Here is a 25,166-nt window from a genome sequence, read left to right as displayed (position 1 = left end):
CCTCCCTGCAACATGGGCCATTTTCACACGTCCTACCGGCTGCTGGAGCCATGCAAAACTCGCAGATGACAGCATCGTCCTGGCACGACTTTGCACAAGAATCGGAATTATGATGGGGAATCGCGCCAGGAAGACGCTGTCCTCCGGGAGTTTTGCATGATGTTCCGGTGGCTAGTAAGATGTGTGAAAACAGCCATGGTCACGATCCAGTGAGAGAGAGCTAGATAATGCAATGTACGTTCAATCCCACTGAACAACTTTCTCTATAGCAGCTCACACAGGACTGAAGCAGATTCTTTTAGAATTTACACATAAATATGTTTACTCTCGAGTCAGGCTTGCACAGGATTACAACGTTGCTCTTCCAGCAGGAAACGAGAGCTCTACGCAAAAGGCACTTGTAGACCTCCTCCAGAACAAAGCACGTTTTGATACAAGAAGGCAGAGGATAATTAAGTTTTCCGAGGGATTCGTAGCTCTGGCAGTGCACAGGTCATGTAGGTTAGCTGCTGAGAGATTACACAACAAGGTTGCATGCAAAAAAAAAAAGTTTGTGTGTGTGTGTGTGTGAAAGATCCAAATGGGAGGGAGAATATAAAGAAGCCACAAGAAACCCTAGAAGGCACTCTTGGGGTTTTCGAAATGTTTTGCAAAACGGAGTGTGCAAAATGTTACTGGAGATCACTCCAAGAAACCGCTTGCAGATATGCATCGTGGAACTCATGGGTTAAGGATCCACAGATTTGACCGTTCCAGAACAAAAGGCAAAGGCCCCGATACGGCCAGGAGGCTACAAGTGAGTTCGCTTGTTCTGCCGTTCCTCGCACTGGATTGGTGGGGAGCAGAGGGCTGAACCGTGGCATCTTCAATGCCACCTGATGTGAAAATTCTGATCTGCAATGGGAATTGTCAGCTGCATCTAAGCCTCATCTAAATGTGATCTTTTGGCTAAAAGAGGGACATCTCCAGCTACAGGAGCTCAAGAGGGGTTGGGCAAGATCTTGGTCTGCAACTGCCAGCCAGAGCAGGCAATGCAAAGTGAGAGAGATTATAATGTGGACTAAAGGGGGGCTACATAACATCTGCCCCCCCAACATGCAAAGTCACAGTATGACATCAATTCGTACTGCCTCCCCCCTTGCTTATATCTGGCTGAGATGAGTGGGGGGGAGCCGCAATCTTGGGACTTTAAATGTATTTATTGTTGACTCTGGTTTTTAATGTATCTAAATGGTTTACTTTTTGTATTGCTTCATTGTTGTAACCCACCCTGAGCCTGCTTGTGGGGAGGGCAGCTAGAAATCGAATAAATTATTATTATTATTATAAGAAAGGCTGATAAAGGCTATTCTGACGTCTGGAATACATTCTCTTTTGTTACCCTTCGAAAGAAAAATGCCTTCTCTGAACATGCTCCACTGCAATGTTCCTCATCTCAGACAGAGTGCGATTTTTTGCAGTGTTTTGTGTGTACACAGGAGTCCATGCACACATATTTGGTGTGTGTGTGTGTGTGGGGGGCATTGGATCATGTCTTGCAGCTGAATTGCAAATCAACACAAAGGGGCCAAAAATAACACCTTGGGTGTTCAATATTGGGTTGAGGAAGCTGTTGGAGGAGAAAAAGCCAAAGAAATCCAGACACAAATGTGGAATAAATGATGATGGCTGAAACCTTCTACTTGTTGAAGAAGCCTCTTGTGTTTTGGACCTCTAGTATGCAAGAATTCCCAGCGATATGAACTGAGAACCTGTGGGCTAGGTCCGATGGCTTTGCTGACAACATCCCCTTTGGTACTGAAGGTGAAAATCCATACCGACATAAAAGGCTCTGAAAGAGTTTGCCAGAGGGCAAATCCAAACACGCAGGAGGCGAGATCGAGAAGGGCTCGTGACGTTCTTATTCCTGTGACTTTCTTTTATTTCCAGAATCGATAAAATCCCAGCGCGATTGCAAGACAAGTGAAAACAGAGGCTGTAAACAAAGAGGACAGAAGACAACATTTATTCCAGCTGCATTGAAAAGTTTTAAGCGACCTGCAAAATAGGGGGTGTTCTTCTAAAACCTTGTGGAAATAGGAAACACTTCATTGGGCAGGCCCTGAAACTCTCCCCGCCCCCCACCCGACTCCAAACTCCCACTTCACCAAATCATCAACCCATCTGGGATCCAGAGAGATCATGTAGCTGGTACAAGAGCCCAAAATGCCACAATCCTACGCAGACGCACAACATCACAGGCATGTCTAAATCGGTTAAGCTTTCACATATTCAAGGGAAGGTTCAAAACAACCACAGAAAGTTCAGTGGCAGGTGAAGCGGCTGAACCCCTTTTGCAAGGTTTAAGCCCGCTTCCTTTAAAGGGGGAGGAGCTACAGAAGAAATTGTATGGGTCAGAGTCCAGGTTCAGGTTGCCACCTGCTGGTTGCTCCTTGCTTTGCTACCCGCTGAAGATACCTTGCCTGACTTCAACTAGAGCCCACGCCTTTTCAATTGTAACTCAAATCCTATGGAACTGGGTCCTTGAGGTGGCAGGGAGCGGGTGGTGTCATCTCAAGAAATTGTCAGAGAGCATGAAAAGGCCAGAGGGCACGAAAATAATTCATTATTTTCATTATTCACATTAAAATTTCTGCAGGGCCGGATCCACGCGTGCGCTTCCGGCGCTGCGTGATGACGTCACTTCTGTGATGTCATTACACAGGGCTGAGCGTGCCGCCCTGTGCGGCAAGCCGGGTGCCCCGGCGCGCCGCAAGTTGGCGGAGGCAGCGTGGGGCTGGGCTCGGAAGCCGCCCACGCCATTTGCCTGTCCTGTGGGGCTGTCCTTGATGCCTGGTGATTTGATTTACCCACTTCTGAGAATGGCTCTGTTTAAAAGATCATATTGCTGTATTTTTAAACCTGCTTTTACTATCTATATATATAGACAAGTGTCCTGACTGACTCATCAACGTCCAGCCCTAATCCCTGGACCTAGAAATGTGTTTACATTCCTTTCATGATGTAAACACCCACTAAGAAGGGATTTTAAGAAATTCACCCCTAAGGGGGTGTAAAAGGGGGTAAAATGTGCGGCTGGCAGGATGCTGCTTTCTTGCATCCCTGCCCACTGCCAGCTCGGCCACTCTTCCCTGATTGGGCGACTTTCAAGGTTATTTGCATATGCAGGATGATTGGGCCTCACAACATTCCACACCTCATCCCCCCCAGAGACAGTTGGAACACAGAGGAAATTTGCATATGTGGCCTGATTGGTCCTCACCCCCCACATTCTAAACAGTCTGCAGTTGCTATTAGGAGTCACTGAATATGTCCTGAGGTCAAATGCACCTCCCAGTCTTCTCCTAAAAGTTCTGCAATCCTCCACAGACAGCAGGGACAGGCTGCCATGAAGCCAGTGTGACTCAATCTCTGACGAGTTCAAAACTGCCACAAGGCCTCTAAGACTCTGGTGAGCAGTTTTACAAGGGAGCCCATAGTAAAATAAATACATTTTATGCCTCCGAAAGTCCTTTGAGGCTCCAGTAACATACCTGCCAAATAACGTATCGTGTCGAGCTTGTTCGATTCCATGAGTGTTTTCAGGCCTGCGATTTCAGCATCAATTTTATTGCTAACTTCTGTGACAGCTTTGTTGGTGCTCGAATCCTAAAGATGCAATAGAAGCTTAGTTTTCCCCATTTGTTAGGAAAAAAGTTTAACATATGCTACTTAAATAAAAAGAGAGAGGGGATAAAATGAGATAAGATGAAGATCACAGATCTTCTAGTGTTTTTTTTTTCCAGATACCTATGGCCCCAGTTTGGACTGGGTCTGTGCAGGGTAGGGAGGGAAGCCGTATTCCTTCTATGCCCATATGGTTTCACCTGTCAACGGGAGACAGGGCCTTTTCAGTGGTGGCTCCTCACCTTTGGAATGCTCGCCCCCTTGAGGCTTGTCTGGCACCAAGGCAAAAACTTCCTTTTAACCCAAGCACTTAACTGAGGAGGTTCCATCTTTTAAAGCTGTTTTTGTGGTCTGCTTCAGTCCTGAGGACTGTTTCACACATGTCATTTTAACAACTGCACTTATATACCACTCTTTTAGACAAATTACCCAAGGACGCCTGCTAAGCTCATGGCAGTAATAGGAATCGAACTAGCAGAGGGCTGACTCGCAGCTCAACCACTTAACCACTATACTACTGAATGTTGTTTTGTTTGTGAATGCCTTGCTTTGTTTTTTTATTTACCATTTTTGAGCTGTTTTTAGGATTTTATTGTATTGCTTTTGCTTTATGAACCGACACGAAAAGGTAAATACACAAACTGAAACTGCCCTTCCCACACTATTACCTTATTATTATTATTATTTCTAGTTCACTCTCCCTGCAAGCGGCCTCAGAGCGGAGTGCAACAAATATAAAACAGCATAACAATTTAGTTTAAAACTAACTAAAAACATCAATAACAACAGCAATTTCTTTTATATATATATATATATATATATATATATATATATATATATATATAAATATTTTTTATTTATATTTTTATAAATTTATTAATATATTTATAAAAAAACAAAAACAAAATAGCTATTTCTAAGATAGCCGCAACGACGCACATATTGCATGGCCCAGCAATAACAACAAACCATGGGGCCAGGTAGCTAACTGCTAGATGTTGGCAAGACGGGGGGGCAGTAACACCCCCCGCCCCGTGACCAGAGACTGGTTCCATAGCCCACCTGTCTCAACCACCATACGCCTGGTGGAACATCTCTGTCTTACAGACCTGGTGGAAGGATAACAATTCCTGCTGAGCCTCAGTCTCCATAGGCAGAGAGTTCCACCAGGTGGGGGCCAGGATCGAGAAGGCCCTGGTCCTGGTTGAGGCAGGGGAAGCCTCTTTGGGTCTGGGGACCACCAGAAGATGTTTATCTTGCGGGGAACACAGGGTGAGAGGTGGTCCCGGGGGTGGGGGGGAAGCGGGTGCCTGGCACCCATTTTTTGCCTTTCTTTTCATTTTTGATTGGACAAAGAGCCCACGCAGTGGTGGGTTGGGTGGGGGAGAAGAGGCTGGGCACACTTTACCAAGGTCCTCTGCATGCAAAGATTTACTGCCAGAGGATGTAGTAATGCCCACCGTCCCAGGAAGCGGGCTCAGAGTGGAGTGCAACAAATATAAAACAGCATAACAAAGGGCTTTAAAAGGGGATTAGACAGATTCAAAGTGGATAGGTTTATCATGGCTACTCGCCATGCTGACTAAAGGAAACCTCCACATTCAGAGGCAGTATATCTCTGAATTCCAGTGCCAGGAGGCAACACCAGGAAAAAGCCTCGGCCTCTATGCCCTACTGTTGGCCCTCCAGAGTAAAAGATAGACAGTGTGTGACACAGGATGCTGGACTAGACGGACCACCGATTCTGATCCAGCAGGGCTTTTCTTATGTTCTCAAGGTCTTCTCCCAAGGGGATGCAGCTGTGATTGTTCCTGTGGTCCCCTCTTGCTTTGACAATTGCAACTTCCTCATCTTTGATCGTCCAGTCACTTAGTGGACCCCAACCCCTTTACTGAGAACTTGCCCGCTGAAATATTCACGCCTCCCCACTGTTTTGATCATGGGACACCCTCCCCCCCTTTCATCCCCACACTAGGTTCCTCTCTGCAACCAGATCAGGTCTTATTTCAACACTTACTTTTTTATGGAACTCTGTCGTGGCTTCCATGAGTTTTTTCTCTTGATCTGTGAACTGCGGGGTTTGGAAAAAGTCAAGAAATTACAAGCCACGGGAAAACCAAAAAAAAGAGAGGGGGAACAGGGAGATGGGGAAAAGGGGAATTTGCAAACAATTCTTTACCATGTCCGTCACTCGGCTTCTTTCCAAGTTTATGTCCAGCTTGTTATCAGCTCGTATTCTGCTGGTTTCATTCTTTAGAAAAGAATTTTTTAAGATAAAGACTGAACATACACACACATACATATAAAACTGTCTCAGGTCAGAACACTGGCCTACCTCGTGCAGTCTACCCGGACTCCAGGGTCCCAGGCAGGGAAAAATACTCAAGATGTTTAACAGGAAATGCTGTGGCTTGAACCCAGCGCTTTTTGCGTACAATGGGCATTCCCTGACCCACGGTCCTGCCCTAGTTCAGACAAGCCACCCTGTTAGTGCAATCCTATGCGGAGTTACTCCAGTCTAAGCCCATTGAAATTAATTAGCTTAGACTGGTGTAGCTGTTCTTAAGATCACACTGTGTGTGGTGTAAACCCCTATGAAGCTGCTCTTCCCGCCTATATATAATGCCCAGTCCCCAAATTCTATCACTTTGAGAGGTCAAGAAACAGAATCTAGAAAGATCAGGCTTTGCTCCCAAGCCCTGGAGTCACAAACACGTAAACATACAGCGCAGAATTTTCGTCCAATGGCACTGTAGAGACCAACAAGTTTTTCAGAGTGCAAGTTTTTGAGAGTCAAAGCGGCCTTATACTAAGTTGTCCAATTGGTTTTGTACTTCCTAGCTTGACTGGCTGAAGGTCTACTCAAAAATCCAAGGCTGCATTCAGACATTGCAATTTTATTCATGAGCCTCAAATCTTCTGCTTTCCCCGTGTCCCTCCTTTTATCATGCCGAGTGAAAATCTGGCTTAGAGTTTGTTTCTTACTCAATAAATGAGGGTTTTGAAACCACGTTACAACGAACTGAGCTAGCCTGAAAAAGTCTTCAAGCTGCAGAATGGAGGAAGGGTGCGAGTCTGAGAATCTAAGGTTCATTCATCTCACAAACCATCTGTGGTTTCTTAGCAACGTTGGAAGGATTCTTGTCAACTTACCATAAGTTGCTGTTTAACTTGATCCAACTCGATTTTCATTTTCTAGGCACCCAAGGCGGGGGTGGGGGGGAGGGAAGAAGAGAACATGAGTCAGTCGAGGCCTCATTAAACAAGAAAGTCGCACAATATGTAGGAACTGGGTTGATTAATAGTGCAATCCTAAGCAGAATGACTCCAGTCTAAGCTTGTTGATTTCAATGGGCTTAGACTGGAGTCACTCTTTGTAGGATTGCGCTGGAAGAGTCTCACCTGCTTTGATTCCAGGGGAGGAGACAACACATATAATAAAACCAATCTAGCAGTGCAATCCTAAAAAGAGAAACTTCAGTCTAAGCCCACAGATTTCAATGGGCTTAGACTAGAGTAGCTCTTAGGATTGCACTGTAAAGATATGAAGCTGCCTTATACTGAATCAGACCTTTGATTGATCTATCAAGGTCAGTATTGTCTATTTCGACTAGCAGTAGCTCTCTGGACTTCTCAAGCTGAAGGTCTTTCACATCACATTTGATCCTTCTAAATAAACGTGCGGAAGACTGAACCTGGGACCCCAGAAGATGCTCCACCACTGAGCAATGTCTAAGGGGGAGGGGGCACAAAGACGGGGCATACATATTAAGCATCCCAGGCTTTTAACAGCTTTATTAAAACCAAATGAAGCTTCTCCTAAAAAGGACCTCTGACTATAACTGCAAGCAGAGTGCATCGGAATTCGGTGTTCGTTCAGAAGATGGGGTGGGCACCTCGGTATCTCACTTGGAAGTCACTCTGCTTAAGGGGATATGGCAAGGCTGTCTGTTTTATCCATCTTTCTTCCTATAAGCTCAGGATGGCATACGTAGTTCTGCCTTCCTCGCTTTTATCTGCACAACAAACCTTTGAGGTATGCTAGGCTGAGAGACAGTAACCGGCCTAAGGTGTTCTGCAGACCAACATTTGCTGGTGGTCTCTGGCCCCAAGGATGTTCGCCTGGCCTCAACCAGGGCCACAGCCTTCTCGGCTCTGGCTCTGGTCTGATGGAAGGCTCCCCCAGTTGAGATCTGAGCCCTGCAGGACTTCTTACAGTTCCGCAGAGCCTGCAAAATGGAGATGTTCTGCCAGTCTTATGAGAATGGTTGAGGAGCTGGTGAACTATCCTGGAAGTCTGCTCCGCTTCCAAAGCCTGAGAGCCGAACTAGACGAGATGAATTACACGCGTCTATGCGAGTGGCCAGAGTCATTATTTTTCCTTACCTTCCTGTGTCTCTTTTACCCCCGTGAACTTGTGTCTGTGGCTCTGCTCTGTGCATGTGTCAGCAAAAAAGCGGTTTACATGTAGTCGCATTGGTGAGTGTCTGCGGACCATATTAAGTCGCCGTTACAAAGTGGCGATTCTGTGTTGCTTCCACTTCTCTCTTCCCGCACGGAAAGGCAATAGGGGACAGGGGATGGTTACAGGGGACGGTTTAAGCATGTGCAAACTGGTGGTGCATAATGGGATACCATTCCTGCGTCTTGGAAGACCGCAGAAGAAACCCGTGCCAGCATGGACGCAGGATCAAGTGCAGTCTGGCCACGCTGGCAAGTGTACAGGAAAGCAACAGGGAGACACATGTAAGTCTGTCCACATGTCATTCGCGTGCCATTCGTCTCGTGTAGTTCGGATCTGAGATCCGTTGTGCCTACCCACGGTGATATACTGAAGTTACCACCCTGCCACATATTGGAGGTCCTTGTTGGACTGTGTTTAACTGTTTTATATGGTTTTAAGTAATATTTTATAGTGTTTATATATTGTTGTAATTGGTGCTTATATATTGTTGTAATTGGTGCTTATATATTGTTGTAATTGGTGTCTTTTGGTGCTACACCTCTGAAGATGCCAGCCACAGCTGCTGGTGAAACGTCAGGAACTACAATGCCAAGACCACGGCAATACAGCCCGGAAAACCCCCAACAACCAAAAATAAATAAGGTTGCCCTGCTGAATGGGAAATCGAATTTGGGGCTTCCCTAGACCTAGTCTGACACTCTAATCACTAGACCACGCTGGTCATGCTGCAAAATGTTCCCGATGGTAACATTTGGTAAGAAGCTGCCATTTTAATAACAACAATAACATTTGATTTATATACCACCCTTCAGGACAACTTAATGCCCACTCAGAGCGGTTTACAAAGTGTGTTGTTATTATTCCCACAATAATCACCCTGTGAGGTGGGTGGGGCTGAGAGAGAGCCCAAGAGAGAGCCCAAGGTCACCAGCTGGCTTCAAGTGGAGGAGTGGGGAATCAAACCTGGCTTTCCAGATTACAATCCTGCTGCTCTTAAGTGACTGACCCAAAGTCACCCAGCTGGCTTCAAGTGGAGGAGTGGGGAATCAAACCTGGTTCTCCAGATTACAATCCTGCTGCTCTTAAGTGACTGACCCAAGGTCACCCAGCTGGCTTCAAGTGGAGGAGTGAGGAATCAAACCCGGCTCTCCAGATCAGAGTCCCGTGCTCTTAACCACTACACCAAACTGGCATGGAAGGCACCCTTACACCGCATGACACATAAAATGGACACGGCAACGATTTCCTTGGGAAACAGCACTTGCTTGGTGTAGGTGTGTGTGTGTGTAGAGAATGCCAGTCCTGCGAGCAACATTCGGGCATTAAACGGAGAAGAAAAAATACCTCGTTTTCTGCTCTCAGGTTTGCAAATTCACTCTTCTCCAGGATGACCATATCTTTCCGAATGGAGTCCAAATGAGCCATTATCTGCTGCAAAGTTATTTCCTAAGTCGAAAAAACACAGTTTTGAAAATTCCATTTCCTCTGGCTGAAAATATATTTTATGAGCGACAAACTTGGGACTCCCTCTGGGCCCCCAAAGAAGAGGACGACTTTTCAGGGCAAAAAACAACAAATGTTCACACTGGAAGCCGCATCCAGCACCATCTAAGAAGGTCTCTGCCCCTCACCTCACTGGAGAAACTTCACATGCAGCTCTGGTCATTCCTTAGATTTCAGACCTCAGCATGCTGTGAGCAATGGGTGATGCCCAAAAATGACTACGACTCGTTCAAGCAGATCTCAAGAAGAAAGCAGTTAGGCACACATCTCAAAGACCACCTTCGCTCAAAACTACAAATTAAAAAAATTAGCATTCCTCTTTGCTGTGAAATTCAAAAAATCCCAATGTACATTTCCAAGATTTTAGAAACATGAACCTGTGCTTGATAGAGCTTCCTAGATTTGGTGGAGAAAACAATTTAAGCTCAACTGCAGAGGCTTTTCGTTCTGTATGGCTAAATGTGGTGCCTCCCATAGAGATAGATCAAGATGGGTAGCCGTGTTATTCTGTCTGTAGCAGCAGAAAAAAGCCAGAGTCCAGTAGCACCTAGAAGACTAACAAAATTGGTGATAGGAGGTGAGCTTTCATGAGTCACAGCTCACTACTTCAGAGACCTGCTTCCAGAATTAGAGGAATTAGCCATGTCAGCCTGTAGTTGCAAAACAGTAAAGAGTCGAGTAGCACCTTTAAGACTAACCAACTCCATTGCAGCATATGCTTTCGAGAACCACAGTTCTCTTCGTCAGATGCATGGAGGGTATGAAGAAACTGGCCAGAGATATATAGGTGGTGAGGGAAGGGGGGAGAGGGTGCAGGGAGTGAGGGCCATGTAAATCATGAAAGAGAAGGAAAGTGCACAATCCAGGCTGGGTGTGACCCCTTCCCTCCATTGCTGAATCTGAATGGAATGCCTGAAAGGCAGTCACTTCTGATAATGAGATAACCATCCAGAGTCTCTATTCAATCCAAGTCTGACTAAGTCAAATTTACATATGAATTCCAATTCAGCAGCTTCCCATTGGATTTTGTTTTTGAAATGTTTCCGTTGAACTATGGTGACTTTTAAGTCCTTGATGGAATGTCCTGGTAGACTGAAGTGTTCTCCTACTGGTTTCTAGATGAACCAACAACAGAACACCACTGGTTGTCACCTCTAGTTCCCAGCTAACAAATAAGACTAACAAATATAAGACTAACAAATTTCGTTAGTCTTATAGGTGCTACTGGACTCTTGCTGTCTTCTACTGCTACAGACAGACTAACACAGCTACAGATCTTGATCTATCTGCAGAGGCTTATAGAACAAAGTATTTTAGAATTCATACCTGGCACTGCCTCTTCAAACCACCTCTGCAACAGAGACTGAGGCACACTTATTGGTGAAGCTTGCAAACTACAAGGAAATTTCCAAACCTCTGGAGTTCACACAAGCCTGCCTTACACCAAGGCAGACTCTTGGTCTACTCTGACAGAAAGCAGCACTCCAGGGTCTCAGGCTGATATCTTTTGTATCACCTACTATCTGACTCTTGTAACTGGAGATGCCGGGGATTGAACCTGGGACCTTCTGCTTACAAAACAGATGCCCCGCCTCTGAACCATACTTCGAACCTGTATCTAAGCAAGTCCTGAAAATCTCTTATGCAAGCACAATGGAAAAGTTGGAACGACAGGGTGGAAGCTGATCTAGTGAAACTGAGTCCTTGGGTGTTATGAAGGGGGCAAGCCTTTCTCTGTACCACTCCGGACTGCAGGTTGGGGTTCACAGGATGCAATTCCTATACCCAGAAAACATCACCATCTGGAGAAGATTGGGATAGAGCTGGTTTCAATGACATCCGGAGAAGATTGGGACAGAACTTGTTCCAATGACATGCTCCTTTTCTATGCAGAGGGAGATTCCTCTATGGAAGAATATTCAGTTCAAAGAACTTCTACCTGTAGTCCGAGGTGGTACAGCCCAGAGATAGGTGGTATATCCCATCTCAGCCGGAACAAAGCTATGCTATACCGGCTTCTCAACAAGCCAACAAGCATCTGCTTTGCATGCCCATGGTCCCAGGTTCAATCCCCGATATCTCCAGTTAAAAAAAAAGCATCTGAGGTTAACCATGTCAGGAAAGTTCTTTCTCCACTCAAGACATTGAAGAGCTGCTACTAAGTGGAGAGGACAATGCTGCCTTTGACGGGCTACAGCCTGATCCAAGTCTAGTTTGGTGTAGTGGTTAAGAGCAGCAAGACTCTAATCTGGAGAACCGGGTTTGATTCCCCACTCCTCCACTCGAAGCCAGCTGGGTGACCTTGGGCCAGTCACGGCTCTCTTACAGTTCTCTCAGCCCCACCCACCTCACAGGGTGATTGTTGTAAGCATAATAGTAACACTCTTTGTAAACCGCTCTGAGTGGGCATTGTCTTGAAGGGTGGTAAATAAATAGAATGTTGTTGTTGTAATTATTATTATAGTGTGTTGGACTGGTCAGATTAGGTTCAAATCTCTGCTCAAGGATATGGCTTGCTGGGTGATTCTCCCTCAGCCAAATTCACCTCACGGAGTTGTTGAGAGGATAAAACAGAGGAAGGGAACCTCATGAGTTGGGTCCCATCTAAAACTAAAACAGAGGAAGGGAGAATCACGGGTTGGATCCCATCTAGAACTAAAACAGAGGAAAGGAGAATCACAGGGTGGATCCCATCTAGAACTAAAACAGAGGAAAGGAGAATCACAGGGTGGATCCCATCTAGAACTAAAACAGAGGAAAGGAGAATCACAGGGTGGATCCCATCTAGAACTAAAACAGAGGAAAGGAGAATCACAGGGTGGAATCAGTGGAAATCACGTCCCCCTCCACTTGGGCACGTGGATCTTTTTGACGGGACCCCTCCCCGTGTATTCTGCCCTGAGGTCGGGATGGGGGGAAAAGTGAGATAAAATGTGATAGATATGAGAGCTTCATATGTTCAAGGAGAGCACGCCCGGCAAGGAATGAGATGGGGAAAGATCAGTTACCTGTTGCGCTTGGGTTACCATATCCTTGTAGACAGTATCCAAGCTGACACCAGACAGGGCCATTAATGCTGACACAACGGTTTGGGCCTGTTCTTTCGCAAAGCCTGGCAGAGAGAGGAAGGCACAACATTAAAAGCAAGGAACTACATAAGAAAGGACCAATCTACATCCTAAATCCTGCAACCACACACACCTAGAACGGGCCTTTAATTCTAACACGCAGTATGGAGTCCCTTTCATTCTTTATTATATATATGCATCCAACTCTATAATCTGCTGTTCTCTCCTCTCTTCTCTTTCCCCCTTTTCCTATTTTATCCTCCTCAAAAACAAGTCGACAGAGAAGAGGGACAGCCCGCCCTATGCCAGGGTATATTCCACCACCCATGAGCGGAAAACAAGAATTTAGCTTTCCTAGTTCAGAGTGCAAGTCCACAAGGCGGAACTGGTAAAAATAAAGGTACTAAATAAAAAGACTCAACAACAATAAACAGCAGCAGCAGATTTCACTATCGAATATATAAAAGATCGGTAAGAATTTATCTCCACGTCCTATCAAAGACTTGCAAAATTGCCGAACTGGCAGAAAAGATTTTCCAGAGTTGCTCTTGTTCCTTGGCTGCAGTCACGCGAACCGAAGTTAGAATTTAGACTGATAAAGGCTTAACTTTCATATTGCTTCTGTGATAAGAAGTTGAAGAGACAGATGTTACACTTGCCAGAGATCTTCACACTACGCAAGTCTCTTCACTCAACACACCACGTAGGTATTGTTACTAAACAAAAGGAAAAATCTTGATACTGGCCAATTTCGTTTTCTTGAAGACAACCAAGGCAAAAGTGTCATTTCCCCCAGAGCCCAAGGAACAGGGAGGGTAACACAGACCCGTAAGGCCCTTTTACTCTCCCTTCCTAGCTGAAGATCTCTGTGACAGCAGAGAATCAGCATCGCTGTTCATGCACGTCTTTGCCTCACCGTGTGTTTCCAGATCTCGCACTAGGCTATGGGTGTCAAAAGTGAGCTTCCGTTGCTCCAGCGGGGTTATTTCGACTCTCCTGACGTCGTACGAACTTACAGGAGCAGTGGCTGCAAAACCTGAAATGGGAGAGACACGGCAAGGAGTTCCAGACACCTGCTTATTTACAGAAAAACCTTGACTGTGTCGCAACATGTAATTGGCTTATGGAACTCACTGCCACAGTATGTTGTGACAGCTGCGAGCTTAGATTATTTTTGAAGGGAATTGACACATTTACGGGAAACTGGTTCATTAAGGTCTATTAGTGATGATGGCTCAATGGAACCTCCAAGTTCAGGGGCAGCATACCTTTGCATGTTCACTGCTGGGAGCAACAGCAAGGAGAGACTTTGGGCTTTGTATACTGCTCAGAGGCTTTCTGGGGGAATTTGGTAGGCCATTACGGGAAACAGGATCTGGGATGGCTGGATTGTTGGCCTGATCCAGCAAAAGTTCTTATAAGATAAAACCGTAGGATTTGAGTCCAGCGGCTCATTGAAGATCCTCAAGGGTTTCAAGGTATAAAATGAGCAAGCTTTGGGTCCAGTAGCTCCGTAAATGGTATAATATTTTTGGAGTATATGATACCCCTTGCAGGGGAGAATCTCTGTCAGAGGGATTGCAACAAGTGTGGCTGATCTTGTAGAAAGATCCATATTGTCTGTTCATAGCTCCAACCTCTGGATTTAAGTATCCACAGATCTGACCACATTAGAATTCATAAATTGATTTAAAACATTTCATTGTTGCTTTTCCATCCAGTTCAGCCCCCCTACGGCAGCAAACATTAAAACATTTTTTTTCAGGTGAGTAGCCAGGTTTACTTACTTTGGTCTGCAGTAGAAGAGCAAGGTTCGAATCCAGTAGCACCTTAAAGACCAACAGGATTTTCCATCACATATGGAAGGGAGCTCTGACTCTCGGAAACTTACACCCTGGAAAATCTTATTGGCTTTTAAGGTGTGACTGGACCCCAATCTTGCTCCTGGAAAATCTTGAAGCTGCTCATTTTCTTCACGGGAACCAATCTTTGTAGTCAGGAGATCAGATGGAATTCTGGGAGATCTCCAGCCTCCACCTGGAGATTGGTAATCATAGGAACTTTTATGGTGAGATGCCAGCCAGGGACAGTTGAGTTAAGCAGAGTTCAGTGAACTCTGGAAGGCAGCAGGGGGACAAGAACTTTAGTATCAACTGTGCTTATCTCCTACTCTGCTAGATGGATGAGTCAAACCAGCAGAGTGCTGATCCACAGCCCAACCACTTAACCACTATGCTAGAGCAGCTCACATAAAAGAGCACTTATACACTGCTTTTCTAGACAGACGAGTGCCCCGCTTAAAGTGGCGAACAAAGTCAGTGTTGGTTGTTGTGGGTTTTCCGGGCTGTATTGCCGTAGTCTTGGCATTGTAGTTCCTGACGTTTCGCCAGCAGCTGTGGCTGGCATCTTCAGAGGTGTAGCACCAAAAGACAGAGATCTCTCAGTGTCACAGTGTGGAAAAGTTGTTGCCAGGAGCTGGTAACCCTATTCTTTGAGAAAGAGTGGGATAAAAGTGTATAGATTGAGATATTGTTTCACCCGGCATGTGGTATAAAAGTGTATAAGCAACAGGTGCTCTTAAAGTATACTCTTTTTCATAACGTAACCATCAAGGTATCTAAGGAACGAGCAGCCAAATGGTGGGATAGAAATCTTTAAAAATACAGTACAATGTCCAACCCCAGGTTTGCTAACAACTATATATTCAAGAGGGCGCCGCAGCTGATCCTTAAAATCAAACTTAGCAAAGCTACACGACGCACGTGTTTCCTAGCCTGTCCTATTCCCACGTTACACTCCTAGAACGCTTGAAAAAAGTAACGTGTGAAAGATCGATGGATTAGGGAATAACCCTGGACACGAGCCCAAAAATACCTTTCTGGGGTGTCGCAACCCCGTTGCTGCTCCGCACCAGCAGCCTCGCCGCCGGCCCCCCAAATCGCAGCATCTTCCCTCCCTCTTGCAGAAGCCCCATAAAGGCGAGTCACTGGCAAGCTCAGGATCAGGCACCCACTTCCGACCAGGAGCCCAAAGGCTTGCTGGGAAATGTAGTTCTTTCTAGACTCACTGGAAGTCCCGGCTCTTTCTCCTGCCTTCGAGCATTCTGGGAAATGTAGGCACTCAGGGAAGATGGGCGAGTCCTGAACAAACGCTGAAGCGGGGACGGCAGATAGGCTTGCCAACCTCCAGGTGGTGGCTGGAGGTCTCCTGCAATTGTCTTCCTTTCTTAAATCTACGTGCTAGGGAGGGTACGTTTTTATTCTGCCCTTCCTCCAGGGATCCCAGACCTACGGATGTGGCTCTCCTCCCCACTTTATTTTCACAACAACCCCGTAAGTAGAGTTGCCAGCTCCAGGCTGGGAAATTCCGGGAGATTTGGGGAGGAGGAGCTTAGAAAGGGCAGGTCCGGAAAAAAGAAGGGACTTCAGCAGGGGATACGCTCCTGGCTTTCCGTAAACGATGCAAAACCGAACTATTCAAAAAGGCTTTTTACTCAAACGGGAGGGCTGCATTGCAGGGATGGGGTCTCAGGGGCTTCACTAACAAGCTGGGGATCATAGACTTCACCACCATTTTTGCCTCATATATTATCTGCTGCTTTAAATATGTACTCCTATGTACAACCAGCGCTCCATGTTGTCTAATGTTAGTCCTAGAATTATATTTTGCTTCAGTGTCTCTACTATGTCTTGGATCCTTGCTAAAACTAAGTCTTTAAACTTGTATATGTTTACCTTATGGTATTGTATTGAAATGTCCTTACTTGATACTGATTGTATGAACCTCATACTGTGTAACACGCCTTGAGTCTTAGTGAGAAAGGTGGACTAAAAATGGCGTAAATAAAAATAAACAAAGAAAAAAGAAAAAAGAATCCACCTTCCAAAGCTTCCATTTTCTCCAGGGGAACTGATCTCTGTGATCTGGAGAGAAGTTACTCCAGGACATCTCCAGTTACCACCTGAACGTTGGGAACCCTACCTGTAATCTATGTTAGGCTCTGAATATATAGAGTTGCCAGCTCCAGATAGGGACCTTTCTGAAGATTTGTTGGGTGGAGCTTGGGGAGGGGAGGGGCATAAGTGGCATTTAATGCCATACAGTCCACCTCTCAAGACAGCCATTTTCTTCAGGAACTGATCTCTGGAGTCTGGAGATCACTTGCAATTCTGGGGGAACTCCAGCCACCACCTGGAGGTTGGCAACCCTAGCCCCGAGGGTCCATTGTTGGGAACAAGGCCCCCTGGGGTGCAGGAACAAGGTGCAGGAACAAGGCCCCTTGGGTGCGTTCCTGGGGCAGTGCAATGATGTTGTCCTTGGGAGTGACATCATCGCACCACCCCGAGTGCTCCTGCGCTTTGCAGTGGGCCGATTTGGGCCCTAAATGGGAAGAACTGGGCCCATTTGGGGCCTAAATCGGCCTGCTTTGAAGCACGTGTATGTGCCTGCACAATGACATCACCCGAAAGAGTTCTGGCAAACTTGAAATCTTGCTCACAGTTTTGTGTCATTGTAAGTTGCACCTTGTCCTCACCTGGATAGCCCAAGCAAGCCTGATCTTGTCAGATCTCAGAAGCTAAGCAGGGTCGGCCTTGGTTAATAATTGGATGGGAGACCTCCAACAAAGACCAGGGTTGCAGAGGCAGGCAATGGCAACCCACCACTGTCAGTTGTCTTGAAAACCCCACTGCGGTCGCCATAAGTCAGCTATGACTGGACGACACCACCACCAAGTTGCTCCATATTAAGGTGTTACGTGGATTGCGGTTTTGGATTTTGATTTGGGACCAGTATAGCTTTTAACAACTTTAGTACACATTGCACAGCACTTCTAATCAAGTCTGCTTAGACAATGTAATGGGCAATGACATTCCGGCCCCACTGCAGTATCTGTCAAGATTCATTCCCTTCCAGGGCCAGAAATACTTCATAATACATGCGGTAACAGCAGCTAGAATTCTATTAGCGTATTACTGGAAACGTCAAATAATACCTTCGCAAGAAGAATTAGTAGTGAAGATAATGGAAAGTGCAGAAATGGACAAATTAACTTCATTATTGAAAGGACAAATAGAAGAGAACTTTGCAGGACCATGGACTCTGTTTTATAATTGGGTTAAAAATAAATATAAGGACTTGAATGTTTTAAGGATATGAAGACTTTAATGTAACTTGTTTTCAGCTATCACAGTCGACAACTGTAGTATGAAGTGATATGTAGTAGAGTACTGCTATAAGCGATGAGCCCCGTGGCTCAGAGTGGTAAGCGGCAGTACTGCAGCCCAAGCTCTGCTCACGACCTGAGTTCGATCCTGGCGGAAGCCAGGTTCAAATGGCCGGCTCAAGGTTGACTCAGCCTTCCATCCTTCCGAGGTCGGTAAAATGTGTACCCAGTAAAGTGTAGATGACTGGGGAAGGCAATGGCAAACCACCCCGTAAAAAGTCTGCCAAGAAAACGTCATGTTGCGACGTCCCCCCATGGGTCAGTAATGACTCGGTGCTTGCACAGGGGACTACCTTTACCTTTACCTACTGCTACAAACAGACTATATAGTGTGATTTTCATTCTTTCCCCTCCTATCCCCCGCTTCTTCAAATCTATTTCCCTTCTCTCCTTTCATTTTTGTGAAAAACTAATAAAAATTAATTTTTAAAAAGAGATTCTCTCCCTTCCACAAGGCAAAATGGTAAAAAGAGCAAAATGGAGAGGAGAAAATGCAACCTCCTAATTCACAGCTGCCTAGAATTTAACTGCATTGAACTGAACTCATTTGGGTCGCATGTTGTCAAAATGGCTGACAGAAAACTGGTTCTCTGGGAGTGAGAACAGAGTTCTGAGGGGTGTAAAAGGTTGCCAGAAAATGTCATCGATTCCCTCCGCTTATTGCTGTGATGCCACTCCACGGCTCTCTCGAAACCCATGAACACTCTGAATTTTAATGCAAGCTGCATCTATCTGCCCCACCGCCCAGAGCTTTGGGCTCTGGGAACAGCTTGCCAAGCCATTATTTTCACAGATTTTCTTTGCTTGAATAGATTATAACAGGATTAAGAGCTTTTCACATCCCGGTCAACAGTTTATGAGCTCGGGAAATGCAGAGAATAGATTTCCTTACCGGTCCTTTCAAAATTTAATTCGACAAATCTCAGTGGGAATGAGAGAGGGAAGGAAGATGTGACTCACCTCAAGATCAGCAGAAATGGGGTCTCCAGGACAGAGACTTCACCATACTAGGGACTTGTCAAAGTCTTAATTTTTGGAAACATTCCGTGGTAGATATTACTCGCCAGTTTGGTGTAGTTTGGTGTAGTGATTAAGAGTGTAGGACTCTAATCTGGAGAACCGGGTTTGATTCCCCACTCCTCCACTTGAAGCCAGCTGGGTGACTGTGGGTCAGTCACAACTTCTCGGAGCTCTCTCAGCCCCACCCACCTCACAGGGTGATTGTTGTGGGGATAATAATAACATACTTTATAAACTGCTCTGACTGGGTGTTAAGTTGTCCTGAAGGGCAGTATATAAATTGAATGTTGTTGTTGTTATTATGAAAGCCCTGCTATTATCACCAGCCTATAGAACTTATTTGGTATGTGAACATAATGAGGAAACCTGGAGCTTAGCCTTGGTCATGGCGTCCATGCAAGAAAGACAGACAGCATGGTGTAGTGGTTAGAGTATCACATCTGGGAGGCTCAGGTTTGAATCCCACCTCTGCTGTGGCAGCTCGCTGGGTGACCTTGGGCCAGTCCCACACGTTTAGCTTTATCACAGGGCCATTGTTGTGAAGATAAAATGGATAAGGGAAGAATGGTGTAAGCCACTTTGGGTCCCCATTGGGAAGAAAAGCAGGCCACAAATGAAGTAGATAAATAAATAAGAAAGGAAACATCATAAACTCCAAGGCCAGGTGTGTTAAGCAGGCCTGCGACCTGCCTGCCGTACTCAGTGATGTCTTTTATTTTGGAGGATGGGGCGGGGCGGGGTGGATAGCTTGTAGTTGCTCTGCTGTTCTCTTGCTATTTTCTCTTGCACTCGACTGCCTTATCTGTAGTTGTGGGGGTGGATGGAACTCGAGGCGCCTGGGAACCGGCCGAATGACCTTGGAGCCTCGGTACTTGCATCGCTTCCCCTTCCAGCTTTCCCGCAAGGAAACGCGCGCCAAGCCTAACAGACTTCTGCTTGAAAATAGGGGGAGGAGAGAGGAGGGTATAACTAGCTCACTGGCCTGTCCCCTGGAATTCCTGGCAATTGCTTTGTGCTGTGCTCTAATGGTGGTAATCTTTTAATAAAGGCTTTTAACTCATCCAGCCCGGCCTGATGAAATGAAGTAGTCTAGGAGAATCCCCTGGCAGGGCCTGGCAAGGTGCCCAAGTAGGCCCCCTGTGAAGCACTGCTGTGTGATGATGATGTCACCCGTAAGTGACATCATTCGGAGTGATGTCATCGCCCGGACACAGGAGCATGTGTGCAAGGGACACGGAGAAGGTGAGTGCAGGGCACCCTTGCGCCTCCTGGGAAGGTAAGGGGACCTGGTAGCCCTATGTGGAAGTGACATCATCACGCTGGAGTCAGGAGCACGCACTATGCACATGGGAAGCTGAAAAGTAGGGTAAGTGCTCATCCGTTTTTGGGGGGAAGGCCAACTGGCATTCCTAGATACTGGCAGGTATGCAGCTGCTGAACATGGAGGTTCTATTTAGCTTAGCTTACAGCCTTGAAAAGCTTTTTGCCTGGTGCCTGTATTGTTGCCATTCAAGCGCCAGGTTAAATTCATGCCTCCCCCCCACCAGGTCTTGCTCGATTGCTGTCATTTTCCTAAAGCCCCTTTTTAATATGACTGAAGGACAAGTGGAAATAGTAATTTGTAATCATATCAGTAATAATCTCATTAATTACACCCATTAACAGACCTAACCTCCACTAATTTGTCTTAAGCTGCCGGAAGGTTAAATGCCAGGGGAGCTTTTGCAAGGAAGGCAAGAGATAAAGGAGGCCAAAGCAAACGATAGGGCGGGGTAGGCAGATAGATCTGACATGCTCGTGTGAATGAATGATGGAGAACAGATTTCCAGTGGCACAGAAGAACACTGAAGTCAGAAGAAGTCAGCCCTTCCTGAACTGGGAGGGGGGAACCCTTAATGTGTTGATTTACCCTAATTTGTCTCATTTGCTAATTAAAGCCCTCCAGCACAAAGAGACTTCAGTGCTGCAGGAAAAGTCATCCTTTACACGGGAAGTCTTTCAAAAGTCATTCAGGAGAAAGTACTGCATATTCTTCCTTGTCAGAAGTATCCCAAGGGGGAGCATGACAAATTAGAACTGGCTCAAGAAAGCAAGATAAGATTGTGTATTTATACGGTGTACCTTTTTAAAACTTTGGACAATGGTGCGTGGGGAGGAACCCTACCGTTTGTATATTTGCATGTGTGCCAAAGATAAGCCTGCGGCATGTTTGCCTTAAATTCTACAGGGATGGAGACGTGAATCCACTCATCCTTATAAAGCGGAGGAGCACCTCACCTGCTGTCTGCCGTGATTTGCTTCAGTAGCGTTTCCAAAACTTACACTGGCATTTGTTCCAGAGTTGAATTCTAAGCAAGCTGTTAACCATTCAGAATATTTTCTAAAGTAATACAAATCCATTTTTGTCTGTGGCCATTTCTAGTATCGAAATTGTTACGATATTTTCCCGTGACATAGAAAATAAACATTGGTATTATGTTTTTATTATTTCTTTATTACTCTGGTGCTCTCTTTCCATGATTGGATCGATTTAGTATGCCTATAATAGGTTAATCTACTAACTTTAGAATGAACAAATTGATATTTAAATAGGTGAATAGATATGCTAAATAATGAAATTAATACCAAATTTTGTGTGATAGAATACAAAGTAAATATAAAATATAAAAATGTTCAAAGTTCCACTTTTGTTGTCCCCCTAACAATAGCTTATCTATTATATTTAGTTTTACTTCGAAAAGAAAAGAAAAATTGGTACACTGTATTTAAGTACATTCAATGAAAAAAAGATTTGTGTATTTCTTCTCCCTATATTAATGCCCTTTTCCCAACAGACAACATTTGGGGGACAAAATTTTGTCCCAAGAGCTTTGATTCCTGAAAGCATGTGTGTGTATCAGGCCCTCAAGTCATAGCTGACTTATGGCGACCTCTGGTGGGGTTTTCATGACTAGAGATGGGCACGATCCAAAAAAAATTACCGATCAAGCTGATCATGGATCGGCGCCGGTGACGATCCCTAATTAATGATCCACACCAATCACGTCCCGTTTCCGATCCGTGGATCGTGGATTGTGGAGGCCAAAGCGGAGGGGCGCCCCACTGTTCCCAGCGATACAGGAACAGTGGCTGATGCCGGCGGCATCTGTGTTTGTGTTTGGCTGTCTGTGTTTGGCCATCAGAGCTGCCTATCAGGGTTTGCAGGGATGAGATTGGAGTGCCCATGGCTACAGAACACCCCCTTCCCCCTCCCTCCCTTGGGCGTCTTCTCGCAGCTGGTGACAGCTTTGCTGCTCCGTGGTTGGAAGGAAGCCCTGCTGATCAAGGAAAGCTGGGCTTCCATTCGTGTTTCCAGGGCGACAGAAGGAGGGCAAACACAGCTCCCAGGGGAACAGATTGCTGGTGCCTGAGTGTCTGGCTTCCCGATCTGAGCACAATTGCCCCCGATCAAACCCTGATCCTGCCCCCTCCCGACCGCTGCATCATTGGCCATGGACGAGCACGATCCGCCGGGTCCCGATCGTGCAAACGCCATTATCATGGGTTTTTTTAATCGTAATGCGGATCGTGCTCATCTCTATTCATGACAAGAGACTATCAGGGGTGGTTTGCCATTGCCTGGCTCTGCAACCCTGGTCTTCGTTGGAGGTCTCCCATCCAATTGCTAACCAAGGCCAACGCTGCTTAGCTTCTGAGATCTGACAAGATCAGGCTCACCTGGGCTATCCAGGTCAGGGTTCTTGAAAGCTAATACCTTAGAAATCTTGTTGATCTTTAAGATGCTATTGGACTCAACTCTTGATCTTCAAAGGGATAGTAGCTCTGAGAACCTTCAATAGTGCTTCGTCTGGGATAGCCCGGTGCTGGGATTACGTTGCACTGTACTTACTAAAGTTTATGGTCAGTATATTCAAGACAGATAAAAAGAAATACTCAACTACTAATTAAACTTGCAGAACTCACTGCCACTGGTGGTAGCAATGGCCACTAACTTAGATGGTTTCAAGCAAACTCAAGATGGGGAAAGAGTCAGAAAACTAGGGTCGGTCTCAAGATTTGACCTGTAATGACAGGGCCTTAAATTCCTGCTCAGGATATCCACAGAAAAGTCTAAAATTTCAGTGAACGTGGCCAGAATCACAGAGTTGGCCAATTTCAACTTGGCTGGATGATAGCTTCTGATATTAGAGCCACTAGTGGATGGAATAAGGATCCGGGAGCAGGACTTTTTTTCAGTGGGAACGTGGTGGACCAGAACTTCCGGAACCTCTTGAAAATGGTCACATGGCTGGTGGCCCCGCCCCCTGATCTCCAGACAGAGGGGAGTTTAGGTTGCCCTCCGTGCTGCTGAGCGGCACGGAGGGCAATCTCAACTCCCCTCTGTCTGGAGATCAGGGGGCGGGGCCACCAACCATGTGACCATTTTCTCCTAGGGCAACCCACTGAGTTCCACCACCTCTTTCCCCCCCCAAAAAAGCCCTGTCCGGGAGACCTGGGTTCTTATGTACTCAGTTGATTTGATTTGTTTGTTTATACTCTGCCTTTCTCACGGAGATCCAAGGCAGATTACACGGTGCAAGTGAAATACAATCCACAGTAAGGTTTTTTTTATAATGCTTTTTCTTTGCCCTGTAAGATGCTTGTCACATAGAATCCCAGAGACTGTAGATTTCATGTTCTGTCCTAAACCAGAGATGTACAGTTTCTAATCAAATGGATAAAACCAGGAACAGTGAACTTGCAGTTTTGATCTGGGACCAAAAGATTAAGTAACTGTGCGATTTATCACTGCCCTTACATCAGAGTTCTTTTGACTGTAAAAGTATTTAACGTGTACGGCACTTACAACTCAACAGCTTCCTAGGCTGTTAGTGTTGTGGGTCCACAGCCATGAAACGGTGCATATATGTGCATCTCTGTGTATCTCTCTGTATATCTCGGTCTCTCTGTGAATTTTTGTTTATTCTGAGTTTTCACAGTTCTAATTCCCACTTTGCCATGAAGTTTATTGGGTGGCCTTGGATCTTCCATGAGATCCAAGGCTGTTGCAGGATAAAATAAAAAAGGGATAACTGCATATGCCATCCGGAGCTATAGTTCAGTGGCAGAGCATCTGCTTTGCATATAGAAGGTCCCAGGTTCAATCCCCAGCATTTCCAGTTAAAACTATCAGGGAGTTTGTCATGCAACAGACCTCTGTGACCCTGGGAAATGGCTGTTGGTCAGATATACTGATCTTATTATACACTCAGCAGAAACGTTCATGAGTATTGGAAGCCAGTTCGATGTAGTGGTTAAGAGCAGCAGGACTCTAATCTGGAGAGGCAGGTTTGATTCCCTACTTCTCCACTTGAAGCCAGCTGGGTGACCTTGGGTCAGTCACAGCTCTCTCAGCCTCACCCACCTCACAGGGTGATTGGTGTGGGGATAATAACATACTTTGTAAGCTGCTCTGAGTGGCTGTTAAGGCAGTATAGAAATAAAATGTTATTAATGTTATTATTACAGGAGGAAGGCTGGGATAAAAATCTGCTAGAGGCTGGTTTTGTCCCTCATGTGCATTGGGCTCTACTCCTGCCATACCAAGTCACATCCTCTGCTCCAACAGACTATAGTAAGCTCCGTCCCTCTCCCACTAGGCCCCACCTCCTTATATGCCAGGCCCCACCCTTTAGTTCCAAAGCTCCACCCCCTGCTTCTCAATGACTCAGGGGACCTGGCGATGCCACCTAGAAATACCCAATGCATTGATTAGGGAGGCAAGAAGTTCACACGGACTGCAATGAAGAAGCTGCATTCACTTCCAAGAGTAACATTTTCAATGTAAAGTTGAAGATGCTCCATGGAAAAAAAGCAAAAGCAAACCAGAGGCCGACTCTGATTTATTGAGAAAGAGCCCGTCCTCTGAAATCCACAGGGACCAGGAATCAGCTCTTCAACCTAAATTGTAAAAGTGTCTCTTGAATAATTGAATGCTGAAGGAAGCCAGAGAGAAGAATCACGTGTTCCCCAACCTCTTTATGCCAGGTAAGACGAGACAGTGGTAATTCCAGCCAGACAGAAGCAAATGAACCTCCATTAACCTCAGCAATTCAGACCTCCTTTGACAGTTCTTTGCACAAACACTTTTTTATCCCCGTGTTCCTCTCTTGGAATGGAAGCTGATTATAACAGCATCGAAGGAGAGTAACCCAACAGCTCGTGTAGCAAAATTAGGAGG

General features: G+C 45.8%; 1 protein-coding gene across 1 annotated transcript; it reads right to left on the bottom strand.

Annotated features, from left to right (window-relative positions):
* Positions 1-299: 299 nt before the first annotated feature.
* CCDC90B (coiled-coil domain containing 90B) lies at positions 300-15,716 on the bottom strand. The gene is made up of 9 exons (XM_054973825.1): positions 15,577-15,716; positions 13,619-13,738; positions 12,643-12,746; positions 9,476-9,577; positions 6,820-6,861; positions 5,846-5,917; positions 5,684-5,737; positions 3,534-3,648; positions 300-1,975 (listed from the first exon to the last, which is right to left on the bottom strand). The coding sequence occupies exons 1-9, from the start codon at positions 15,674-15,676 to the stop codon at positions 1,920-1,922; spliced, it is 765 nt and encodes a 254-aa protein (XP_054829800.1). The 5' UTR covers positions 15,677-15,716; the 3' UTR covers positions 300-1,919.
* Positions 15,717-25,166: the final 9,450 nt, after the last annotated feature.

Source organism: Eublepharis macularius, chromosome 3 (assembly GCF_028583425.1).
Source record: "Eublepharis macularius isolate TG4126 chromosome 3, MPM_Emac_v1.0, whole genome shotgun sequence".
NCBI lineage: Eukaryota > Metazoa > Chordata > Lepidosauria > Squamata > Eublepharidae > Eublepharis > Eublepharis macularius.
The sequence above is the reverse complement of the archived record's forward strand: the minus strand, read 5'-3'. Positions and strand labels throughout refer to the sequence as shown.